Source organism: Notamacropus eugenii, chromosome 1 (genome assembly GCF_028372415.1).
Source record: "Notamacropus eugenii isolate mMacEug1 chromosome 1, mMacEug1.pri_v2, whole genome shotgun sequence".
Lineage (NCBI taxonomy): Eukaryota > Metazoa > Chordata > Mammalia > Diprotodontia > Macropodidae > Notamacropus > Notamacropus eugenii.
The window spans coordinates 521,326,044-521,348,084 of record NC_092872.1 but is presented as its reverse complement, the minus strand read 5'-3'; the positions used below and the strand labels follow the sequence as shown (position 1 = coordinate 521,348,084).

At 40.1% G+C, this 22,041-nt stretch overlaps 1 protein-coding gene across 1 annotated transcript in view; it reads right to left on the bottom strand.

Moving 5' to 3' along the window:
* The window catches only part of STK4 (serine/threonine kinase 4), a 116,135-nt gene extending 99,283 nt beyond the window's left edge, over positions 1-16,852 (bottom strand). Inside the window, exons 1-4 of the mRNA XM_072633698.1 lie at positions 16,636-16,852; positions 11,008-11,088; positions 6,704-6,832; positions 4,324-4,438 (exon numbers count right to left, since the gene is read on the bottom strand). Of these exons, the coding sequence (XP_072489799.1) occupies positions 4,324-4,438; positions 6,704-6,832; positions 11,008-11,088; positions 16,636-16,670 (360 nt within the window). The 5' untranslated portion in view covers positions 16,671-16,852. The remainder of the gene's footprint in view (positions 1-4,323; positions 4,439-6,703; positions 6,833-11,007; positions 11,089-16,635) is intronic.
* Between the last annotated feature and the right edge of the window lie 5,189 nt (positions 16,853-22,041).

Sequence of the window (22,041 nt, the reverse complement as noted above, 5' to 3'; positions counted from 1 at the left end):
CCTGAAGCCCAGAGAGATTAACTGCCTTGTCCCAAGTTCATACAAGTAATAACTGGCAGTGAGCATTTGAAACTAGGTCCTCCCATTCCAGATCCAGCATTCTTTTCATTACATTACCACATCTTTCCAAGAACAATATTTGAAAGAAATGCCAAGCTGCTCTATTTTCTAAAGCCTCAGTTTATCCAACACCATCTCTTACCCCCTCTTCTGACCTACATCAGGTACTGGAGAAAAAGGAATTGGAAATGTGAGGGAGAAGTGGTTGAAACTCCACTCCTGGAAGGCAGAATATAGAAGGGCTAAAATTCATAACACTCCACCAACTTCCTAACTTCATTCTACAACTGGGGCCAACACACAAAGGACAAAAGCAGTGCCTTTTTGTCAGGAGACATGGCTACTGGCCACAGAAGCCATCTTTTTGTATGTTGCCACTGCACCTTAACCATGGTCAGGGAAATCTGAGACCAGGTTTCTCCTCTTTAGAGGACCACCTACCACAGTCAACCCATAGCCAAGGCAAGGAGGAAAGATGAGATCAGGAATATTGGCTGGGCCATGACACAGCAGGTGACTACAGGATTGAATTGTCCTATCACTAGTATCAGTGTCTAGCTAGATCTAAGCCATCTGAAATCTTCACATTCTTGATCCTAGCCTGGAGTGGAAGAAACTTTAGACGAGGTAGGAACCAGATGACCCATGGAGCTTAAGTAGTCTAGTGTTTAATCTCATCTCAGAAGGCACGGCAGGGGCCTTTGTCCTACCCACCACAGGGAAGGAAGAAGTGTCAGATAAGCTTGAGGTAGAGTGGGATTTTGTTGCCATAAGCTCTTACACCCTCACCTTAGTGGAGGTGGGAAGGCAATGTAACAAGAATAAAAGAAAACGAATAATTTTAATGGTAGGTGGGATTCCATGAGATGTTAAAAGAATATAGGAATGCTTGAAAAATTCTCTAAGGAGGAGCTATAAGAAAATATGGCAAAAGGTTATAGAGGATAAACAACTATGGTGGGGCTATAATTTGCATTGGTGAAAAGTGCCCACACCAATAAAATAGATAATTGTTCTAGAGATAAAAAACATTTGAGGCCACTTAGCCCAACTCTCTCATTTAAAAAATGAGGAAACTGAGGTAAAGGTAAATTAATGACCTGTCCAAAATCACACAAGATGGTAAGTAGCAGTAGTGGGATTTCAACCCAGGTCCTATGACTCTGGAGTCAGTGTCTTTCTCGCTATACTACACTACTTGCCCACAAGTCATGGTTGGTAACATGTTGCAATCTTCTTATATCTACCATACGTCTCTCCACATCTGTCCTTTGGGTGACCGATTATTACGATTCTTCAGAGAATGAGTAGGATTGTTTTACTCTTTGTTTTTTAAATTTTTTAATTTTAGACCTAAATACTAAAACTTAAATACATAATAAGGAAAGAAAAAGAAATATTGTAAACTTAAATATTAAAACAAATATAAAATTAAAAAAATGTTTTATTCCTTGTACCCTAGGCCAGGGTCTAACATAGTACCTATCACACAGCAGATATTTAATTAATTTAATTAATACTTGCTGATAAACTCACCAAATGAAGTTTTAAGGTAAAGTTATAGTATTTGAGTATCAGCAGAATACTGGCCTGAAAATCAAAATCCATGGGTTCATGTCTAGGCTTCACACTTACTAGCTATATGACTCTAGGTTAATTTCCTTAACTTGTCAGCACTGGTTCATCTGTAACATGAAGATAATGCTATTAAGCAGGCAGGGCAGGAATAAAGATCCAATAAGATATATACAGTTTATGAAAAGCACTCTGTGAATGCAGTTATTATTATTAAGCACTAGAAGGAATCCCCAGGCTCCCCTGGTACTCACAAATGTCAAGAGATCATGAGGAAGGCTCCCAGCATGTAGGTGAATATCCTAGGAGGATTTGCCAGAAGATACGGACAAGTGTCCTACAGGATGAAAGGGCAGTGATACGGTGTAATCTGTATCACTGAAGACAGTACCCACAATAATGCATCACAGATCAATGGAAAATTATGGACGGGGAATAGCTCTGGAAAAGGTGCGGAAATGGTGTGATATGCACTGCTTAAAGAAATAGTCTTCATCAGTGAGACCAGAGTTTTAAGTATCTTGCCGAGTATGGTAGTTTTATCATTATTTAGGATTAGCCTTAGATTTGTACTACTGTCACCACACACTCATCAAGGTCCCAAGGGCCAGAAGCATGCATTTTCAAGATGTGGTCAAGACTCCTACCCATGGTTATTAAGGAGAACAAAGAGAACTGGTTCACATGAGGACCAAACCCATGATTTAAGCCTCATTAACTCTTATGTTCTTAATCAAGTGAGCTACCACATCTAAAGTAATCAGAGAATTTCTTAAATGTTTACATTCTATATAGAGCCATTCATTTCAAAATTCAGAGCTGCCCCAGATCTGATCAATGTGCTTCCTTTCTTGCTTATGTAACTGTTTTTTAATAGAAACAATATTAGGGAAAAAAGTCAAAAAACTTGGCTTTGATACTTAGCTCTACTTACTAACGTGTCCAACATTGGGGGAGATCCTTTCACCTCTCTGAGCCTCAGTTTCCTTAACTATAAAATAGAGGTTATACTTGTACTGATAATTTCTCAAGTGTGTTGTGAGTCTCTCAAATGGGATAATGTATATGAAGTACTTTACAAACTTATAAACATATAAGTCTATATGCTGCCATTTATTATCACTTCAACTGAAGTCCTAGGCAAGTGATTTTGGGGTGGGAGGTAAACATTAACTCATACAAACTGATCAAATATCTGTCTTATTAAAAAGAAACTTGGAACAAATTCTTAAAATCAATAATTTTCTCATACTTTTGAAATGTACTTTTAAAAACTTATTAGGATGCTGCCCCATCCGCTGAATTTAAACCTCGAATAAAGCAAACATTATTGCTGCTAAAAGTGCTTTCAAAGAGATGGCAGCAGGGTCTAGGTAATATAAAATTTCTTAATAAAACTCCTACCTATCTCAAATATCACTGGTCTGTGGAGTGGTTTCTAATTGTCCCAGATGGAAATGATCTTTCCCTCATTAGACCTTAACCAACATAGTTTAGGTACTTTCTTTGTTCTGTTTTGATGAATAGTTATTTGTCAATGACATATCATCCCTAATAGCAAGGGACGACAGGGGCAGTGGAAAAATCTCTCAGTCCAAAGGTATGTGTTTGCACTCTAACTCATACCAGTGATGTAACCTGAGGTAATCAATCAAAAAACATTTAAATGCAAGTCCCCTAACCTCTGGAAAAGGAGCTGGAAGGTGACTTCTAAAGTTCCTTTTGGCTCCATATATGATCCTTTGATGTAAGAATTTTTATAATATAAAACCTTGTACAGGGTTTTGCACAATTTTGTCTTTAATAAGTATCTGCCAAATATTTTTCACTTGGAATGCAATACAAAATGAGTTTTTGTAGCAGCAGCAGCACACTAGCCATCCCCATTATATTTTGTTATATTGAAATTATATTTCATTCCTTGACCACATACTGTTTAGGTGGTTGAGGGAGCTGGCAGGAGCCTCGCTAAAATTTAACATTCATTACAGATGATTTACAAAGCAGATTAAGACTTGCCCATAACAGGGGAGTGGAAAGAACACAGGATTTGTAGAGACTCAGCAGGAATCCTGGCTTTCTGCTGCTCACTACCTGAAGCAGACAGGACAATGGATTTGGGAGTCAAGAAGACCTGGGTTCAAATACTACATCAAGACACTTGGTAGCTGCCAATGCTGGGCAAATTAATTAACCTCTCTGTATCTAAGTTTTCTCATGTGTAAAATGAGGGGGTTGAGCTCAGTGGCTTCTAAGGTCTCATCTGACTCTAAATCTATGATCCTGTGACCTTGGGCAAGACAACCCTTTCTTTAAAATAAGGGGATTGGAACAGATGCACGTGTAGATAGCTTCAGGTTATGAAATTCCATGTTATAAAGTGCCTTCCAACTCTAACATTCTAAGATTTAAAAAAAAAAATCAGGAAGACCAGTCCTAAGATTGAGTACGTAAAGTTGGTATCTAAACAGTCACATTTGTTGCGACATCAGAAAATGAGGAGGAGGATAGTGTGTGGGGAGGCCAGAGATGGAGTTACAGAAAAGAGCCAAAGGGAAAGAAAAGAAATTTGACAGTCCTCTTCATAAACGTGGCAGTCGTAGACATGCAAATCAACAAAAAGCTCCAGAGAAAAGAAGATATCAGAAGATCAGGAACAAACTGCATTATTCTAGGAGGAAAACTTACTGTTTTATTTCGTAATCGGATGATATCAGACACAGAGCCAGCACCACAGTATTCCATGACTATCCAAAGATCCGTGTTCTTAAAATAACTGCCATAATATTTCACTACATGAGGGCTGGGGAAGTCAGAGAGAATAAATTAGCAGCTGTCTTAGAACACCACCTTTTTATTATGCTGTCAAACATACAGAGGGCAATCACACAACTCCAAAGCTCAATTATTCAAACCCAGGATCAGAGATGGAATGTCAGCTAAAAAAGAGATTTCTCTCAGAATTTTCAGGGAGTTGTTAAGACTCTCATTCAGAAGAAACAATCAACTGTGAGTGCAACCATGTCTAATTTTAATTGGTCTAAATAATGTTGCATGGTAACAGAAAAGTAGCTAACATCCAGTCTCCTAATTCAGAGTTACAAATGACAAGGAGTTCCTGGGCAACTTGCCAGTAACAACAGAAAGGATCAGAGTAAATACTAATTAAGTCTTTTAACATTTTATTCTGGCCTACTTGTGTCACAGAAATAAGGGTAGAGCATCATGTTAGGTCCTCTTTCTCTTCTCTGAGCTCCAGTCAAACCTAAGCATTTATTCAGATCATCCTATGTCTGCTCCTGTGACACTATTCATAGGACACTTACCCAAGACCACCCTGGACTGTCAGTTATCTTTCCATGTGTGTTTTGTTTCTCCAGCTGGACTGTAAGGTCCTGAAGGGGAAAGGTGTTCTGTCTTTTTATATCCATCACAAGGCCCTTTAGTTATTTGAACACCTACTGATTACATACCCTTAGATATGTACTGTCTATTCAGAACAGACTCAGGCAGCCTAATAGGTATACAAAACCCCAAACTGGTAACCTGGGAACAGGTTCAATAATTTGTCTTGGGAAAAGAGGTTGTGGGTGGGATGCGTTGCAGTGACCTATTTGATCAAATAATATTTTAAAAATGTTTTATCTGGAATTCAAGCAATAACAATAAAAAATAAATAAAATTAGTGTAACTGTAGCCTCTGTAAAATATATGAGGAAAGGAGACCTGAAGTCAAAGTCCTGACTGTGTGATTCAAACAAGTTAGTGAACCCCTCCTGAGTCTCAGTTTCTTCATCTGTAAAATGAGGACAATAATATTTATCATGGGGTTGTTGCAGTTGTGGTAGCTAAGTGGTATAGTGGATATAGCACTGGGCATGGAGTCAGGAAGACCTTAGTTTAAATCTAATCTAAGACCGTGGGCAAGTCACTTAACCTATTTGCCTCAGTTTCCTCTTCTGTAAAACAGGAATAATAATAGCATCTAATTCCCACGGTTGTTGTGAGGATCAGATGACATATTTGTAGAAGCACTTAATACAGTACCTGATGCACAGCAGTACTACATAAATGTTAGCTTTATGATAATTATCATCATCATTATTATTATACTGACAAAATGTAAAGCACGAGCTATTATTATTATTCTCTCAGAGCCTGTATTCTCATCTCTACATGAGGATCATAACTTTTGCCCAGCTTATCTTACAGGGCTGATAGAAAAATCAAACACAATAACAGATGTGAAAGGGAACTGCAGCTCTGAAGTAATACAAGCTATTAATATTACTTTAAGTTTTCCAAGAAAAAAAGTCCTCTTCCTCAATGCTAATGGCAAAAGTAGTCTAGAAGGCTAAATGGAAAAGGTTCCAACTCCTGGGACTAGAGTTCTCCTCTCTCATAGCACCTTGGAGCCTGACTCTGAGCACCCCAAGAAGTGATGGCTGTGGCCTATGTCGGCATGAAAGCACTAGTGGTAATGGAACTTCATGACAAGTCATCTGTTTTCTGTGGTTGCCTGTGTGGCTGACTTCCTGCCTGCAGAATCTGACAAGTCTTAGTTCCTCAAAAAAGGAAGAAGAACTTACTACTTAATGCTGGAATTTAAAACAAAACAAAAAAAAACCCCAAAACTTTTAAGGACTGAGAAAGGCGAATAAGTACGAAGCAGGACGGTAGTAGTAAATATTTTCTTAATCTTCTTACCTAAGGAACTATTTTAACAACCTCCCAACTCAACACTCAGAAATTTTTTCCTCCATCGGAAATGAAAGAGATCATTATCAAAAAAGGCAAGACGTGTGCGCACAGAGGCCCCTGACATTTCTTCCTAGTTCTCAAATAGTCTTCAACGGGTCAAATATTAAAACTGAATTGTGTTGGCTTAGGCACATATTAGACAATTTCAGCTGCAGAAATATACTTTGAATCATATTTCCGTGCAACAGAATGTCCACCAAGTTTTTACTTCCGCAAAATACGAGTGTTACCTCCAGGATTCAACCTGTCTATACGTGCAACAAATTCAACAGCTGTGCTTTCCGGACCCATACTCTGTTGCCTTTACCTGTCACACTGCTGCATTATAGAAATTTCCTTGATAATCTCTTGAAGGTCAGACTCCACAGGAACTTGCTTAATTGCAACCACTTGACCAGTTTCTTTATGAATAGCTTTGAAAACACTGCCATAGGACCTGCAATAGAGGACAGAAGACAAAAGTCAATTTGAAAAGCTGAAGCCAAAGCAAGCCAGGAGAGAGGAAAGGATCCAACAATAAAGGATAAAACCACATACATGTGCTGATTTTATAGCCCAGAGTGTTCAACACACATACACACATACACACACACACACACACACACACACATACACACACGCACATGCGAGTGCATGATGTTGGTCACCCCTCAAAACCTGTGTGAGAGCTGTGTGCCACAAGGAAAGTCTTCATTAAAAAGACCTGTCACAGTGCTAATATTTTAAAAAGCCATATGCCTAGGCTACAGAGCTAGCTGCTTGAAAATAAAGTATGTAAATGTAAAATTAAGAGATGATTTCTCCACAGTCATTGTAATTCCTCCCCACCTCTACCCCCCAGCACTGGCAATCGTTGTGCAACAATATTAAATGTCCCTCAAGTCATAAAACTTTGTTATCCAAAATCTGGACTCAGAGTAGGAAGAACTTAGACGTGTGATCTGGCCCAACCCCCACCAGGGAAGGCAGTCCCTCTACAACATCCCTGTCAAGTAGTTTTCTAGCTGCTGTGCTTGAATATTTCTAGGTTTCCAGGTCAAGCAAAATGTGAATGGAGCTTACCTAAGCCCATATAATGACAGACATAAAGATAGCAAATGCAAACTCTTTTCAGTGCGTACTCCCTTAAGAACTTAAGTGTTAAAACAATCTTGCACATAAGTAGATGCACACCAGAATGACAGAAGAGGAAATAACATGGATTTCATTTTAGGGCCTTTTCTCTATATGTGTTTAATAATGTCTTTGTGCAAAACAAACAAGAATTCCAATTAAATCCTAAGTTTTTCTGTTAGAAATCAAAGCAAGTCATATCCAACAGAGAAGGTTAATGAATACTTTAGTGAGAAAGTAACACATATATCCTTACAGACAGAGTAACATATTTTCATTGTTCATAGAATGTCTTTTCATGTTGACAATAAGAATTGTATATTCTCAAAGCTGGCAGGGGCCTCAAAAAGTCTTCCTTTACAATATCCCCCTACAAGTGATTATCCAGCCTCTACATAAAGATCTCAGATGAGGGGAATTCACTCTCCCTCAAGGCAGACTACAACATGACTGGACAACTTCACATTTGTTAGGAAGCTCTTCTTTATGTGAAGTCAAAATCTGCCTGCCTGGAAGTGACCTGTAATGCTATTAGCCTGACCCTCCTTCCATGTGGCTCTCTTCCATTATCTCAAAGCCCACAAACATGGAAAGAGTTCATTTCATTCTGAACAGCTGTGGATATCTCTTATTTCAAAAACTTTTACAGAAGAAAATGATGTGGTATGGTAGAAAGACTATTGGACTTGAGCTCAGGAGACTAGAGTCTAAATCCCAGCAAGGCACTTCATTTCCATGAGTACCAGTTTCTTTATCTATAAAGTGTCAATAATTTCACATTATATACTTTACGTGATTGTTACTAGGAAAGGGCATTGTAAATCTAAAAGTACTATAAAAATGTGAATGAATATTAGTAGAATTACAAATTATGGTAATTAAGTTTGGCTCCAAATCCTTGTTTGTCTACTAAAGAAAGACAGACAAGTGAACAGCATTTAAAAAAAAAAGAAGAAAGCTCCTCCAGTCTTGAGAAATTCTGCTGGCTCACATCATCAGTTCAATAAAGTTATTTGCAAAAGGGAGGGAACAGACAAACATATATTATCTTGGCTTTCAAGTAATTAGCTTTAGCCTAGAAAGGGTGAGCATGACTAAATGTAATTGCCTCATAAAATTAGCTGGACTGGCAGGAAGTATGGAAGATGTGAGGGCAAATGCTTGACCATGAGAATATAAGGCAATGATCCAGTAGCAAGACTTAAAAACAAAAAACCTTAAACATAGGGAAAAAAGATGGTGGGTTCTGATTCTGACCAATTAAGTGATTTCCATGCCACCTGGTTTGGGTCTAAATTTCAGTTCAGGCCTATCAAAGATTTCAACAGATCAAAAGGACTGGAAAAAAATTTAGAGATCTTCCTTTCTAATCCCCTTGTCTTTCAGAAGAGAAAACAAAGGTTAAGGAGAGGTAAAAAGCCATAGAACATGCCCAGAGGAATATCCCCAGTTCTTCTGATTCCAAGTCCATAGATTTAAATGTTCCCTAGAAATCAATTATTGAAACCCTTTATCTTAAGGAAGAGAAGAACACAAGTCCTTTACGCAAGTGGGCCTAAAATTCTGCCTGCAGGTTTCCAGGTTAGATCTCCTTCCTTCATGCCACACTCCTAGACCTGAACTTCCTCAAACAGTAAAACTGCTATAATCTTCAAGATCTAACTCCAGTCCTTCAAAATGGGATCTGCATGTAATGAGATAGATGTCAATTAATTGCTTTATATACAAATATAGTCCATTCATTTTCTGAGCAAGTGGCATATATGGGAGTAACTCCAATTGGGCATGGAATTCCTGATCAAGTCTGTCTTCAGCAGTTTCCTAAATCTTGTCCAGATGCAACTGCCAGTAACAGAAATCTCTGCATCAGTTGCAGTCTCACCAATGAAGAGAAAAGCAACCTTGGTTCTTCACTTAAAGTGCAATCAGGCTATAGCAAGGACAGAAAGGACTCAAGTTCTCTATTTTCTCCAGGACAGCTTTTGTAGGAAGAAACTTCTAAGTATTCTGCCAGCAACATTTGAGGTTCTAAACCAAAGTAGAGAAAAATTTTTATTTTAATTCGTTTCATGGATAATTCCTAGTACATTCTTCTTCTATTATCACTTTTTTTTTTGAGGGAGATAAGTGCTACTTCCCAACTTGTCTGCTGCCAGATCACCTAACTAGGCCTGATCAGTCTTCTTCCATGTTATGGCCTTTTGGTCTTAAATATGATGGGCACAAACGATGACCACTACTTGAGGATGCCTGAGTTTATCCCACTCAAAAGAAACAAGCACATTGCACTTTTCACATGCCAGGCATTGTAATCATGGCTGCTTTCTACATGTTCTTTACAATTGCAAGGTATCATCTCTAATGTATCTGATATCCTTCATTATCGGTACAGTTGTAGGTTTTACAACTATTCTCCTCCTTACTTGGGCAAAAGTAGTTAGTTGAAATACTGTTATTCTCTTGACTACGGCCTATGAAGTAGGTTGTATAACCTCTATTTTAGAGGACAGAAAACTGAGACTCATAGAGATGAAAAGGTTTTCTGACTCCAAATTCAGTGTCCCCTCTATTACACTCTGCTGTGTTCTTATTCTATACATATAGCTGCTGCACCAGGACAACCACCAGAGTTATCTCCTCTCACAAGTACTACTTAATGAACGTCTTGCTTGAGACTGTCACCCTGAAAAGGACAGGATGTTAAAGTTCTCTTTTCCTACTTCTACCATTGCTAGGCAATGACAGTCTTCCAGCCATACTGGTCTTCCCTTTGTAATGAAGGGGCTGGGCAATGCCTTTTGTTTTCTTCTTGTGCTTCATGTTCAAGAGTCAGTCACTCTTCAATTTCCCATATGAAGCTTCTTGGAGTTCCTTACAAAGGGGCAGGAACTCCATTAAGAATAAACAGAAAGAAACCTACAACTCACTCTACCATTACAGCAGAGCCACATCCATCAATTTCCATTAAGTCTGACACCCAAAGAATCATAAAATGAACATGGGCTGATTGTAAAGAGAAAATGGCAATGAGCTCACATTTCTGACACTCAAGGGTTTACAAAGCACTATCCTCAGAACAATCCTGTGAGGGAGGTTGTATCCACGTTGCAGAGGAAGAGATAGATGGATGAAGCAGCTGCCCACATTCCCACAACTAATATACGCGGGAGCTAAGTCCTGAACTCTAAGCTCATGGACTTCCACTGGTCATGCTGCTTCTCACAACATTTAAAAATGTAACCCACTGGGTCTTCTCACAAATCACAATGAACTTCAGGGGTTTGTTATCCTAGCTGGAATTACATTTTATAAAGATGCAATGAACAAATGACCAAGGTGCCCTTTATTACATCTCAGCCTTACATTCCATGAGAACAGAAGAGTCCCTATCTAGAATGAAATCTAACCTCATCAAAAGGTATCACATGGTTTTGTAAATCCCTGCTTTAATTTATGCCACCTGCTACACGACACTAACATACTGGGTGGCACACTTACCCTTCTCCAAGTTTCTCCAAGACATCAAACACTTCTTCTGGCTGCTTGGTCAAACTATCTTCATCCAGTTTTTTCAGCTGCCTGAAACAGAAATTCAAAAGTACAGTGAGAAGCTGTTTGGCTTCAACATGAATTGTGCTGTTTAATTAACAATGTTTACTAGTCACTACGCTTGCCTGTGGCTAAGGGGAGGTCAGATGTGAAGTAAAACAGAGTCCATAGCTTTCCAAAAGTGAAGGTTTCTCCCAAAGACTATTGCCATTCATAAGCATCTGTTTGTGTTAGACAGGAGCTTTGTCCAAAGGCATAAACCTTAGGACAACAGATGCTATGTTAATAAGACATATTTACATAGCACTTTGAGGTTGACAAAGCATTTTCCTCACAATTTGGTGAAGGTGTGTATAAGGTAGAAAGATCACTATTCTAATTTTCTAGGTGAAGAAACTGAGGCTCAGTGAGATACAGAGACTTGCAAGAGCCATCTAACTAATAAGTACAGAAGGCAAGATTCAAACCCAGGTCTTCTGTTGCTAAGTCTAGCTCTCTTCAACCTACATCATGCTGCTATATAAACACAGAGAAAGAGAAGTGTACCCTTAAGTATTTGCTAACCTTAATGGCTCAGCACCCCCACCCCCAGGGAGATATGATCCTTTCTTTCTCCAATCTTTTATAGCACTTTGCTTATAATAGTCTAGTGTGTATCAGGATTGTCCTCTTCTCTCAGAGATTATAAACTCATTGTGGGTACCGACACAATCAAACAAGAGAAGCTCTGGAGTGGGAGTTGGAAGACTTAAAGTTTCTAGCCTCAGTTCTGGCACAAGTTCACCATGTCACCTTGGGAAAATCTCCTCCCTTCTCTGTGCCTCAAGCAGTTCATGTGTTAAAGGAAAGGATTGTACAAAGTGACCTCTAAGCATCGTAGGGCCATGTACAGAAGAGAAATTAAATAAATGTGTTTAACTGAATTAACATATCATACATTTAGCTATCAGCAGAGAAAAGTATCCTAGCAGCTCAGAGTTAAAGACCTGTTCAGAACAAATCCCCAAATGTACAGATATGTGAAAATCTTCTGCTGGCTTGTTTCCTAACTACTTGAGTACAAATATACTTGAGTATAAATTATAAATGTAAAAGAAAATTTCATGAGTCTATTAAAAGTCCAAAAATTCTATTTATTCTTTTTTTCTTGGTATCTTCATGCAAGAGAAAGAAGCATTTAAAAAGAGATTAAAACGGAGCATATCAGGGGAATATTTCTTTTGTGTACATTAGGTCTTCTACACAATGGCTTCCTGAAACTAATGAAGCATAACAAAGAAAAGTAAGCTCCGGAAGTGGTGAAATATGGAAGTAGTTACAATGAAGTTTTTTTTCTAAAAGAAAAGGTTTAAACTGCTTGAAAGGCTGCTACTAGTTCTGACAAGAAAAGAAGGGAAAAAAGGAGAAAAACAAACAGGTAAATTCCTAGAGAACTACACTGGAAAAACAAGAAGAAGTGAAGGGGTAGGAGGGAGCCTAAAAAGTGTCAAATATATCTACTAGTAGTAATGGCCAGAAATGTACAAAGATTTTACTCACAGGAATGGTAAATGGTATTTTGTAAATGACTGAAAAGTCATGGAATCCTCCTGTAGACTGTAGCACATCAAAGGGACCTTAACACACAGAATATTAGAGCTAGAAAAGGACTTAGACCAGGGCTTAACCTTTCTGTTTCATAGGCCCCTCTAGCAATCTGGTGAAGCCTACACATTCTTCAGAATAATACTTTTTCCATAGGCTTTCCAAGGAAAGGAATATTGAAAAAAGTTATCAAAAATGAAAACAAGCAGCAGCAACAACCAACAACGAAATATGTCAATCCTAGGCTAAGAAATCCTGTCTTAGACCTGCAAAGAGGCTTCGGAGAATAGAATTTGAGTAGACAAGCAGTCTTAATTCAGAATGCTTGCAAAAAAAAGACTTTATAGAATCCAACTCTTTCATTTTACAGATGAGAAATGACACCCAAAAAGACGACATGACTTGCCTCTGGTAACATCGCTCACTAATGCTGGGGCTGGGACTCCTAGTTAAGTCTCAGTTTTGTCTCCACCATTTCACACTGTCTTCCCGAAACAATTCCTAAACTAGAACTTTAACAAACAGAACAGAAATACCACAGTGACCTTTTAAAACCAAAAAACCCTAAAGAATTATTTCCACTGACATCACAAAAACTCCCAAGCTTCAACGATGAAATGAAACTTCTCAGAAATTTGTATGGTATATGGATTATTTATGAAATGTGGAATTAAAATGAGCACATCAAGCACATCCCCATACTCCAAACAGTTCTTATCAGCAATGACAAGGACCTTTATTTTAAAGCTCTGTGCAAACAATGAACAGTACTTCATGAATCAAGCATAATTAAAGTTGTATAAACAGCCTATCCAAAGGAAGATGAAACAAATTCTCCTTTGAAAGTTTGACTGACTCTGTGGTTTATAAAAAAGCAAAATTCACTATTTCAACTGTGATAGATACCACCACATAACAAAGGAAGCTGACATAATGTGGAAGAAACAGCTGCAGGTCTCTGATAATATTTTGACAGATTGCTTAGATGCTCCTAAAATTCTAAGGCATTTCATATTAGGGACTGTCTGAAAATAGTTTGTGCTGAAATGACAGACATCTGGTTATATGAAATGACAACTATGAAAAATTCTGAGAACCATATGAAGATTGATAAGACGTGATATAGAGTGAAATGATATAGAGAGGAACACAATATACACAAGAACTGCAACAACGCAAAAAGAAAGAAGTGGAAAATGAAACTGAATCCCGTGTAATTATAAGGACAAAGATTAGCCCCAGAGAAGACTTGAGAAAATGCATCTCCCTCTATTCGTCACAGAGGAGGAGGAACATTTTATATTCTGTCAGACACAGGTGGTATGACAACTGGCTTTGCTGAACTGCTTCCATTCATCTTTGTCACAAGAGGAAATGTGGGAGGTAGGGATAGATTCTGAATTTCTGGTAATAAAGAAACAAAACATATCAACAATGATAAGATAAAAACAATTATTTTTAAAGGATAGGTAACTACTGGTTTCATCTGTATTTCCCCCAAAATTTTCAGACTGAAATTTTTACACCTGGGCATTACTACATCATCAATAAAGATTTCAATCAAAAAAGGTTCTTAGTAATTTAATTTAATACTGCTTCTCACCCCCGAGTTATCTTTGGAAAAATGCTACAGCTTTACAAGTCCCATGCATCTTTCCATTGACATCCAGAGTACCTTCAACCTTGATTTTCCTGAGATAGTGGAGCGTGATGACTTGACAGATAATTAGCATCAATGGCAGAATTTTAGCATTAGAGTTATTCTTTTACAGCAGAGAGCAACTTAAGACACTAACAAGGAGGTGCAAATTCCCAAATGATTCAGTCCGATCTTTTCCTCCTACTCAATTCGAAGTTCATCTCATTATCCATTCATAACATAACACTCGTCCAAATTTATCTATAATGATCAATTATCACAGTGAACTTCCTATTTCACTAAATGTTGCCTGGGCAACATATTTTTTTTTTCAGTGACTTTTGCTTACACATCTATACAGGGAAAAAAACAACCAAAACAATTAATGATTATGGATCTTCCTGCAGCACTCTGGAACTCAAGGTAATCAGAACAATGTCATGTATAAACATTAGCAGTATCAAGACAATCTTGCTAATGACAGGAAATCGCTCTTCTATTTGGGTTGTATGTAGGTTAGCTTCTATGACACTTGTGAACAATTTACAAGAACATGTGTCTTACTTGTTTTGTGAGATTGACACTTAGTGGATCAATGAAATGATCTCCCTAGGAGTGCCTATCATGGAATCTTACACGATTTTAACATTTGTGTAACATTTTAATCTTTATATGGAAATTTCTCATTTGAGTAAAGGTGTTAGGGATGCATTTTTTCTACCAATTTTTAGAAAATGATAAACACAGTAGAATCTTACATTTTTCTGTACTTCTTAATCAACTATATTACTATGAAGATGTAACTTGCTGTGGAAAGTCCTTGTTCACAGTCTACCCATTCCTCTGTCATGTCTTCATCAAGGATCAACAATTCTCAAAAGATTTTAGAAATGAGAAAATAAGCAAAAACATGTTGACAATGACTGATGTCTTCTTAATCATCTTTTTTTAAAATAAACGAACAATCTATTACTTTTTCTATTTTTCTGGAAACAGATGGACAGACCACATGCTATATTGTGATATTCAAAGAACTCCAGGAAGGTCTTAAGCACATTGAGCAGGTCCTTCATGGAGAAATTACAGAAACAAGAGAAGAATCGTACAAGATGAGAAAGCATCAATTTACTCTCTGAAGTAAGAGTAAGAGACCAGAGATCCAAAATATCAAGAGTTCTTAAACGCTTGCGCATAGTCCAAATGATAACCTGAAAAGTTACACATGTGGTTTTTTGCATATATTGTCATATACACTGTCACCAATCCTTTAAACCAGCCTTTAAACTTAGCCTCGGTGATCAGTCAGTAGTTCTGTAACTCGTACCGAAAGTGCTCTTTGCCAACATGAACAAAGTATGGGCACATGCCATCCAAAGAATCCTGAGGGTAGTATCAACAGTTTACTGAAGACAAGCTCTGAGTCTTAACTGTCTAATGTCAGTATATGTGAAGAAATTACTTTTAAACAAATGACTACTTTAAGCAAAGTAAAGTCGACCTTGCCTTGTCATTTCACAAATCACAAGTTTGAGCAAAGTAAGAATGCTCTTATTTCATTATCCCTGACACACGTGTGAGAACCTAACTCAGGGAGGCAAACAGCATTTGCTCTGTTACTGACAGGGCATTATTATTTCAGATCCAAAACTTCAGAAGTGGAAGGAACCTTAAAACACAGATAGAGAAGGGTCCTCAGAAATGTCAGAATCACAGATTTAGAAGTGCACACTACTTTCCCTTCTGTCCATCTCTGTGCCCAAGGTGGCAGACTGAATTTTAAAAGTCTATGAGGAGAATATAAAGAAAGCGCTTGTGGGTCACTTCAGACTCTAGCTCTGAAGGATGATAACTCAATCAGGAGGACAGTCCTCTTAATGCAGATCACCTAGATGTTTACCCAGCACCCTTCTCACTTCCCCAGTACTGGACGGGGAACCCAGCAAAGGTATCGTTCGGACTAACTCTTTCCCACAGGCTCCTCCTGCCATCCCTGGGCTCGTAGGGAGCCTCTCCTCCTCACGGTGAACCCCATCCACGGCCCTCCGGCCCCCACTTCGAGGTCTGCACAGTGTTCCCGCACTCGCTCACACACACGCGCGCGCACGCACACACACACCCCCTTCCTCTCACTCACATACACACATAGCACCTCTCTCACACACGCACTCTCCTCACCCCTCATTCACAACTCACACATTCACGCCCACACGGGTCCCCCTCCCACTGGCGCACAGCCTCTCCTCTCACACACACAGCCTCCTCCGACACACTCGCAAACGTAGTCTCCCCCTAACACACTCACACATATTCGTCTCCTCCCCCTTACACTTACACACACACACACACACACTCACCGGCGCGGCGGGTTCCTCAACTGCACCGTCTCCATAGCGCGGCCGCCGGCAGCTCGAACCTGCTACTGCCCCATCCCCAACCGGTCCCTCCGACACTTCCGCTTTCCGCCCGGGCCGGAAGTGGGGCTGGTGGGGCCGCCGCGGAGGGGAGGGGAGGGGAAGGGAGGGGGAGGTGGAGGAGGTGGAGAGGCTCCCAGTGGGCGGGGCCTGGATCACGTGCCCCTCGGGGGCGGGGCCGGGAGAGTAAGTATACCGTTGCCAGAGAGGCCCCGCAAGGGGGCAGCCAGGGGTCTGTACTAGTGCCTGGCAGCCCCGCGGCCTTCGGCGCCTCAGCCAGGGTCTCAGTGCTGGGCAGTAGAGAGGGCATGGCGATCACGCGGCAGCGACCCACGTGCCCATTTTACAGAGGGGGAAGCTGGGGCGGGAGAGAGGGGAAGTACTTAGTGCAAGGTCTCCTAGCCAGTAAGCGCCAGAGCTGCGATTCGAGCCCAGGCCTTCCTCCACGGTCCTAGGCCAGTGGCATCTCTGCGGTGTCGCCGTAAGCCCTGCTGCGGCAGGGTATGGTCCTGGAAGGAAGCGCAGCAGTCACGCAGTTGGACCCCTGATTTCAGGAGAGGCGGTGGGGCCCGGCAGGAAGGACGGGACGGCAGCTGGGGGTTCCTGGTCTGAGCTTATTCTAGGCTGGTGTTCTCGATGGGTGCACCGGGCACCTACACCACTTCCTAATCCCCCTTCCGGCAGGGGGGCGTCCACGGAGCCGGGCGCCCGCGTGCCCTGTGCCCTGCCCGTCCTCCTCCGTAGCCTCGGTGCCGCAGGTGGAGGCAGGTGCGGGCATTCCTCTAGGCATTCCCCACGTGCTGACCAGTGCCCACTCTCCATAAGGCATAGTGCCAGCGGTGCCATCATCGCTATCTCACTGCCTAGGACTGCCCACCGCTGTGATCCTAGGAGTGACCACCCGTGACCCTGGGGGCCGTTTAGGGAGTTAGCATCTAACACTCAGAAACTAGACATTGCCCTGGCAGCGGATCCTGAGACACTCCCCTCTGAAAAGACGACAGAATCCTCCTTACTTACACACAGCCAGTAATTATCTGGTCCCAGCCTGAACCCATGTCTCTTTTCATTTGGAAGCGACAGAGCTAGATCATATTTTTTACACGATCTATCTACCTCACAGGGCTGCTGCTGTAGAGAATGTGTTTTGTAAAATGCCAGATAAATAAGTTTTTATTCCTATCACTAATAATAACTCACATTTCTGTAATACGTTAGTGTTTATTAAGAGCTCTCCTCAATATCCTTGGGAAGTGAGTATTAAAAGAATTGTTGTTCAGTCATGTCTGACTCTGTGACTCCCCCTGGAGTTTTCTAGGCAAAGATACTGGAATGGTTGTCCATTTCCTTCTCCTGTGGATTAAGGCTAACAGAGTTTAAGTGACACAGTTAGTGAAGATCTGAGGTCAAATTTGAACTCAGGGCTTCCTGACTCTAGGCCCAGTACTCTAGCCACTTAGCTTCCTCTGTTGAAAGTATTATCTATTCCCATTTTATAGATGGGTAAACTAATGTTTAGAGATGCAAAGTGAGCTTCCCAAGGCCAATATCTAGTAAATAGAGGACAGTTTCACTTCAGGTTCAGATGTGACCACTCTCTTGGAATGCTAAATCTAAGAGAACAGTAATGGTTTCTTTAAGGTTATTGTAACCTTGACCTTTTATTTGATTTAACTTTTACCTCAACCTAGAGATCATCCTTGGTTCCAAGGTCTATTATGGCACCAATGAGGTGAACTGATTCACTATATGGTCTTGGAGAGTAACTTCCTTTTTCATGGCTTCAGATTCCTCTGGAGAATGAAGGGGTTGGACTACATGATTTGTAATGTCCCACTTCGGTTATTCTAGTATTCCAAGATTCTTTTGGATGTTTCACTTTTTCAGACTCTAACAGTTCCCCTCCAATCATTTTGGAATTGGGCAGGAACACAATGACTATTACATAGATGTTTATTCTTCATTCTCAAAGAGGATCATGGTACTAGGAAGGTGATGCCATGACTTGTTTGTGAATTGGATTTAAGTGAGGGAGGGCTGTGCAAAGTCACCAGCCTCACTTTCTCCTCTGGAGCCATCTGAGTCCAGTGGAAAGAAATAGATCAGTATGATTGTAGATGGTGCTGCTAAGGCTAGGTGAGAAATTAGTCAAAAGATGTCCTAGTTTACATACTCAAAAAAAAAAAAGTCAAATTGGGAAGGGAAGACCCACAGGATTTATGTCTAGAACAGAAACAATAACAATTTACACACTCAGAGCCATCAAAACACAAACAATGACCAAGCAAGGCTTGAACTGGGACCTGGCCAATCTGTGAGAGTCAGAGTGATTTGAGTTTAAAGGCATAGTCAGTAGCTCTATTTGAATCACAAGGAGCTTTCTCAAAGCCTGGTTTTTCAGAGCTCTATTTCAAGAAATCATAAATGAAACTACACACAGAGGGTAATAATAACCCACAAAGGTGTATTGTAGGTGTAAATAAGCTGCAGCATATGACAAATAATGAACTTTAGGAGTGAAATGGAGTAAAGAATGTCATAATGCAAATGTGATTGGGGAAAAAAAGGACCTATCTTTTTTTAAAAATTTAATTTATTTTTAGTTTTTAACAATCACTGCCATAAGTCTTAAATTTTCATCCCCTCTCTCTCCGAGACAGCAAGCAATCTTATATGAATTCTACACATACATTCTTATTAAACATAAAAAAATTTTCACATTAGTCATGTTGCATGGAAGAATTAAAATGAATGGGAGAAACCATGAGAAAAACCAAACCAAAACCAAACAAAACATAACGCAAGAGAAAATATTCTGCTTCATTCTGCATTCCGATTCCATAGTTCTTTCTCTGGATGTGGATGGCATTTTGCCTCAAGAGTCCTTTGGGAATGTTTTAGGTCCTTGCATTGCTGTGAAGGGCTAAGTCTATCAGAAACAATCCTTGAACACTGTGGCTGTTACTGTGTACAATGTTTTCCTGGTTCTACTCATTTCACTCAGCTCAGTTCATATATGTCTTTCCAGGTTTCTCTGAAGTCTGCCTGTTCATCATTTCTTATAGCACAATAGTATTTCATTACATTCCTATCCCACAACTTGTTCAGCCATTCCCCAGTTGATAGGCATTCCCTTGATTTCCAGTTCTTGGTCACCACAAAAAGAGCTACTATAAATATTTTTTACATGTGGGTCCTTTTCCCATTTTTATGATCTGTTTAGGATACAGCCTTAGGATATAGCCCTTTGGGCATAGTTCCAAATTGCTCTCCAGAATGGTTGGATCAGCTCATGGCTCCACCAACAATGAATGAGTGTTCCAACTGTCCCGCATCTTTTTGAACATTTATCATCTTCCTGTTTTGTCATGTTGGCCAATCTGATGGGTGTGATGTGGTACCTCGGAGTTGAAAAATACACTTAGCTGGAGGTGAAGTTGAGGCACGACAAATTGGATCCTTTGAGTGCTCCACTGGTAGGTACATATTGTTATGACATCTGGAGAAATGGAAAAAGGTCTGCCTCGGTTTGTTGAACTTATAAGGGGACCTGAAAAAGAGCTGAATAGACTGGGCAGTCCTGTATAGTTTTGATCTGTATCACTGCAGGGAATTTGTAAAACAACAAGCTTATTGATCCATTTGAGTGAGTGCTGAATGAATAATAATAACTGATATTCACAAAGTGTTTTATTAAGGTTTCCAAAGTGTTTCCATATATTTGAATCCTGTACAATGGCTAGAGCAACTGGGCCTGGAGTCATGATGACCTGAGTTCAAATTCAGTCTGACACCTTTCTCTAATTTTGTGAACCTGGGCAAGTCACTTAACCTCTGTTTACTTGTTTCCCCATCCTTAAAATAGGGATAATAATAACACTGACCTCCAGGGTTTTGAGAATCATTTGAGATAATAATTGTAAAGAGTTTAGCACAGTGCCTGGCACATAGTAAGTGTTAGCTATTATTATTAATTAGCTGTTATTATTAAAACAGCCCAGAAGGTGAATCTTACAAGTATTTTTACCCATTTTACAGATAAGGAAACCCTGAGCCGGCTCAAGCAAACCATCACATTAAGCTAGTAAGTGCCAGAGCTGGAACTTGAGCCCTGGTGTCTCCTAATTCTGGTAATGGACTTGTTGAATAAATAAATCATAATGTATAGTTTAAGAGCTTGAAAGACCTATATCTAGAGTTGGAAGGGACCTAATCCAGTTGTCTCATTCTATAGATGAGGAAACCGAGGCTTACAGAGGTGAAATGAGTTCCCCAACAGAGCCAAGGTTAGAAGGCAGATCCTCAAACTCCAAATCCAGCTCTTTCTCCTCCTTCAGTGCTAACAAATTCCATCTCCTCCATGAAACTTCTCTGATCTTAAGATTCCTAAAGCTTTCTATTTATGCTGCCCTGGTGGTGTTTTCTTACCTACCACCTTTTATTTCAACTATAAGTTGACAAACCCTACTGACCTCCTCTGGTCTGGAAGCTGGGTGAGTTCTGTGACCTTCTCCTGTTTAAAAGTCTTTTTTCCCACATATAGGGTAGTACACATAAACACAGGAAGCATTTGTGAATGATTGTCTTATTTGTATTTTCTTCCTAGTACCATAGGAAGTACTTTTCTCCCAAGAATTTTATATCTGCTCCATTTATGGGAAAGCAAACTGAGGCCAGAGCGATGACGGGGCCTGCCTGTGAGTCCCTCCATCTCATGACTAGCTACAGAGTGTGAGGGGCAAGTTTGGGCTCTTCTTGAGCGAATGAATGAATGAGTGAGTGAGTCAGTGAGTGAGTGAATGAGGGAGTGAGTGAGTGAGTGAATGAGGGAGTGAGTGAGTGAACGAGTGAGTGAGTGAATGAGGGAGTGAGTGAATGAATGAATGAACGAGTGAACGAGTGAGTGAGTGAGTGAATGAGGGAGTGTGTGAATGAATGAATGAATGAGTGAACGAGTGAGTGAGTCAGTGAGTGAGTGAATGAGGGAGTGAGTGAGTGAGTGAATGAGGGAGTGAGTGAGTGAGTGAGTGAATGAGGGAGTGAGTGAGTGAATGAATGAACGAATGAACGAGTGAGTGAGTGAATGAGGGAGTGTGTGAATGAATGAATGAACGAGTGAACGAGTGAGTGAGTGAGTGAATGAGGGAGTGAGTGAGTGAGTGAATGAGTGAGTGAGTGAATGAATGAACGAGTGAACGAGTGAGTGAGTGAGTGAATGAATGAACGAGTGAACGAGTGAGTGAGTGAGTGAATGAATGAACGAGTGAACGAGTGAGTGAGTGAGTGAATGAATGAACGAGTGAACGAGTGAGTGAGTGAGTGAATGAATGAACGAGTGAACGAGTGAGT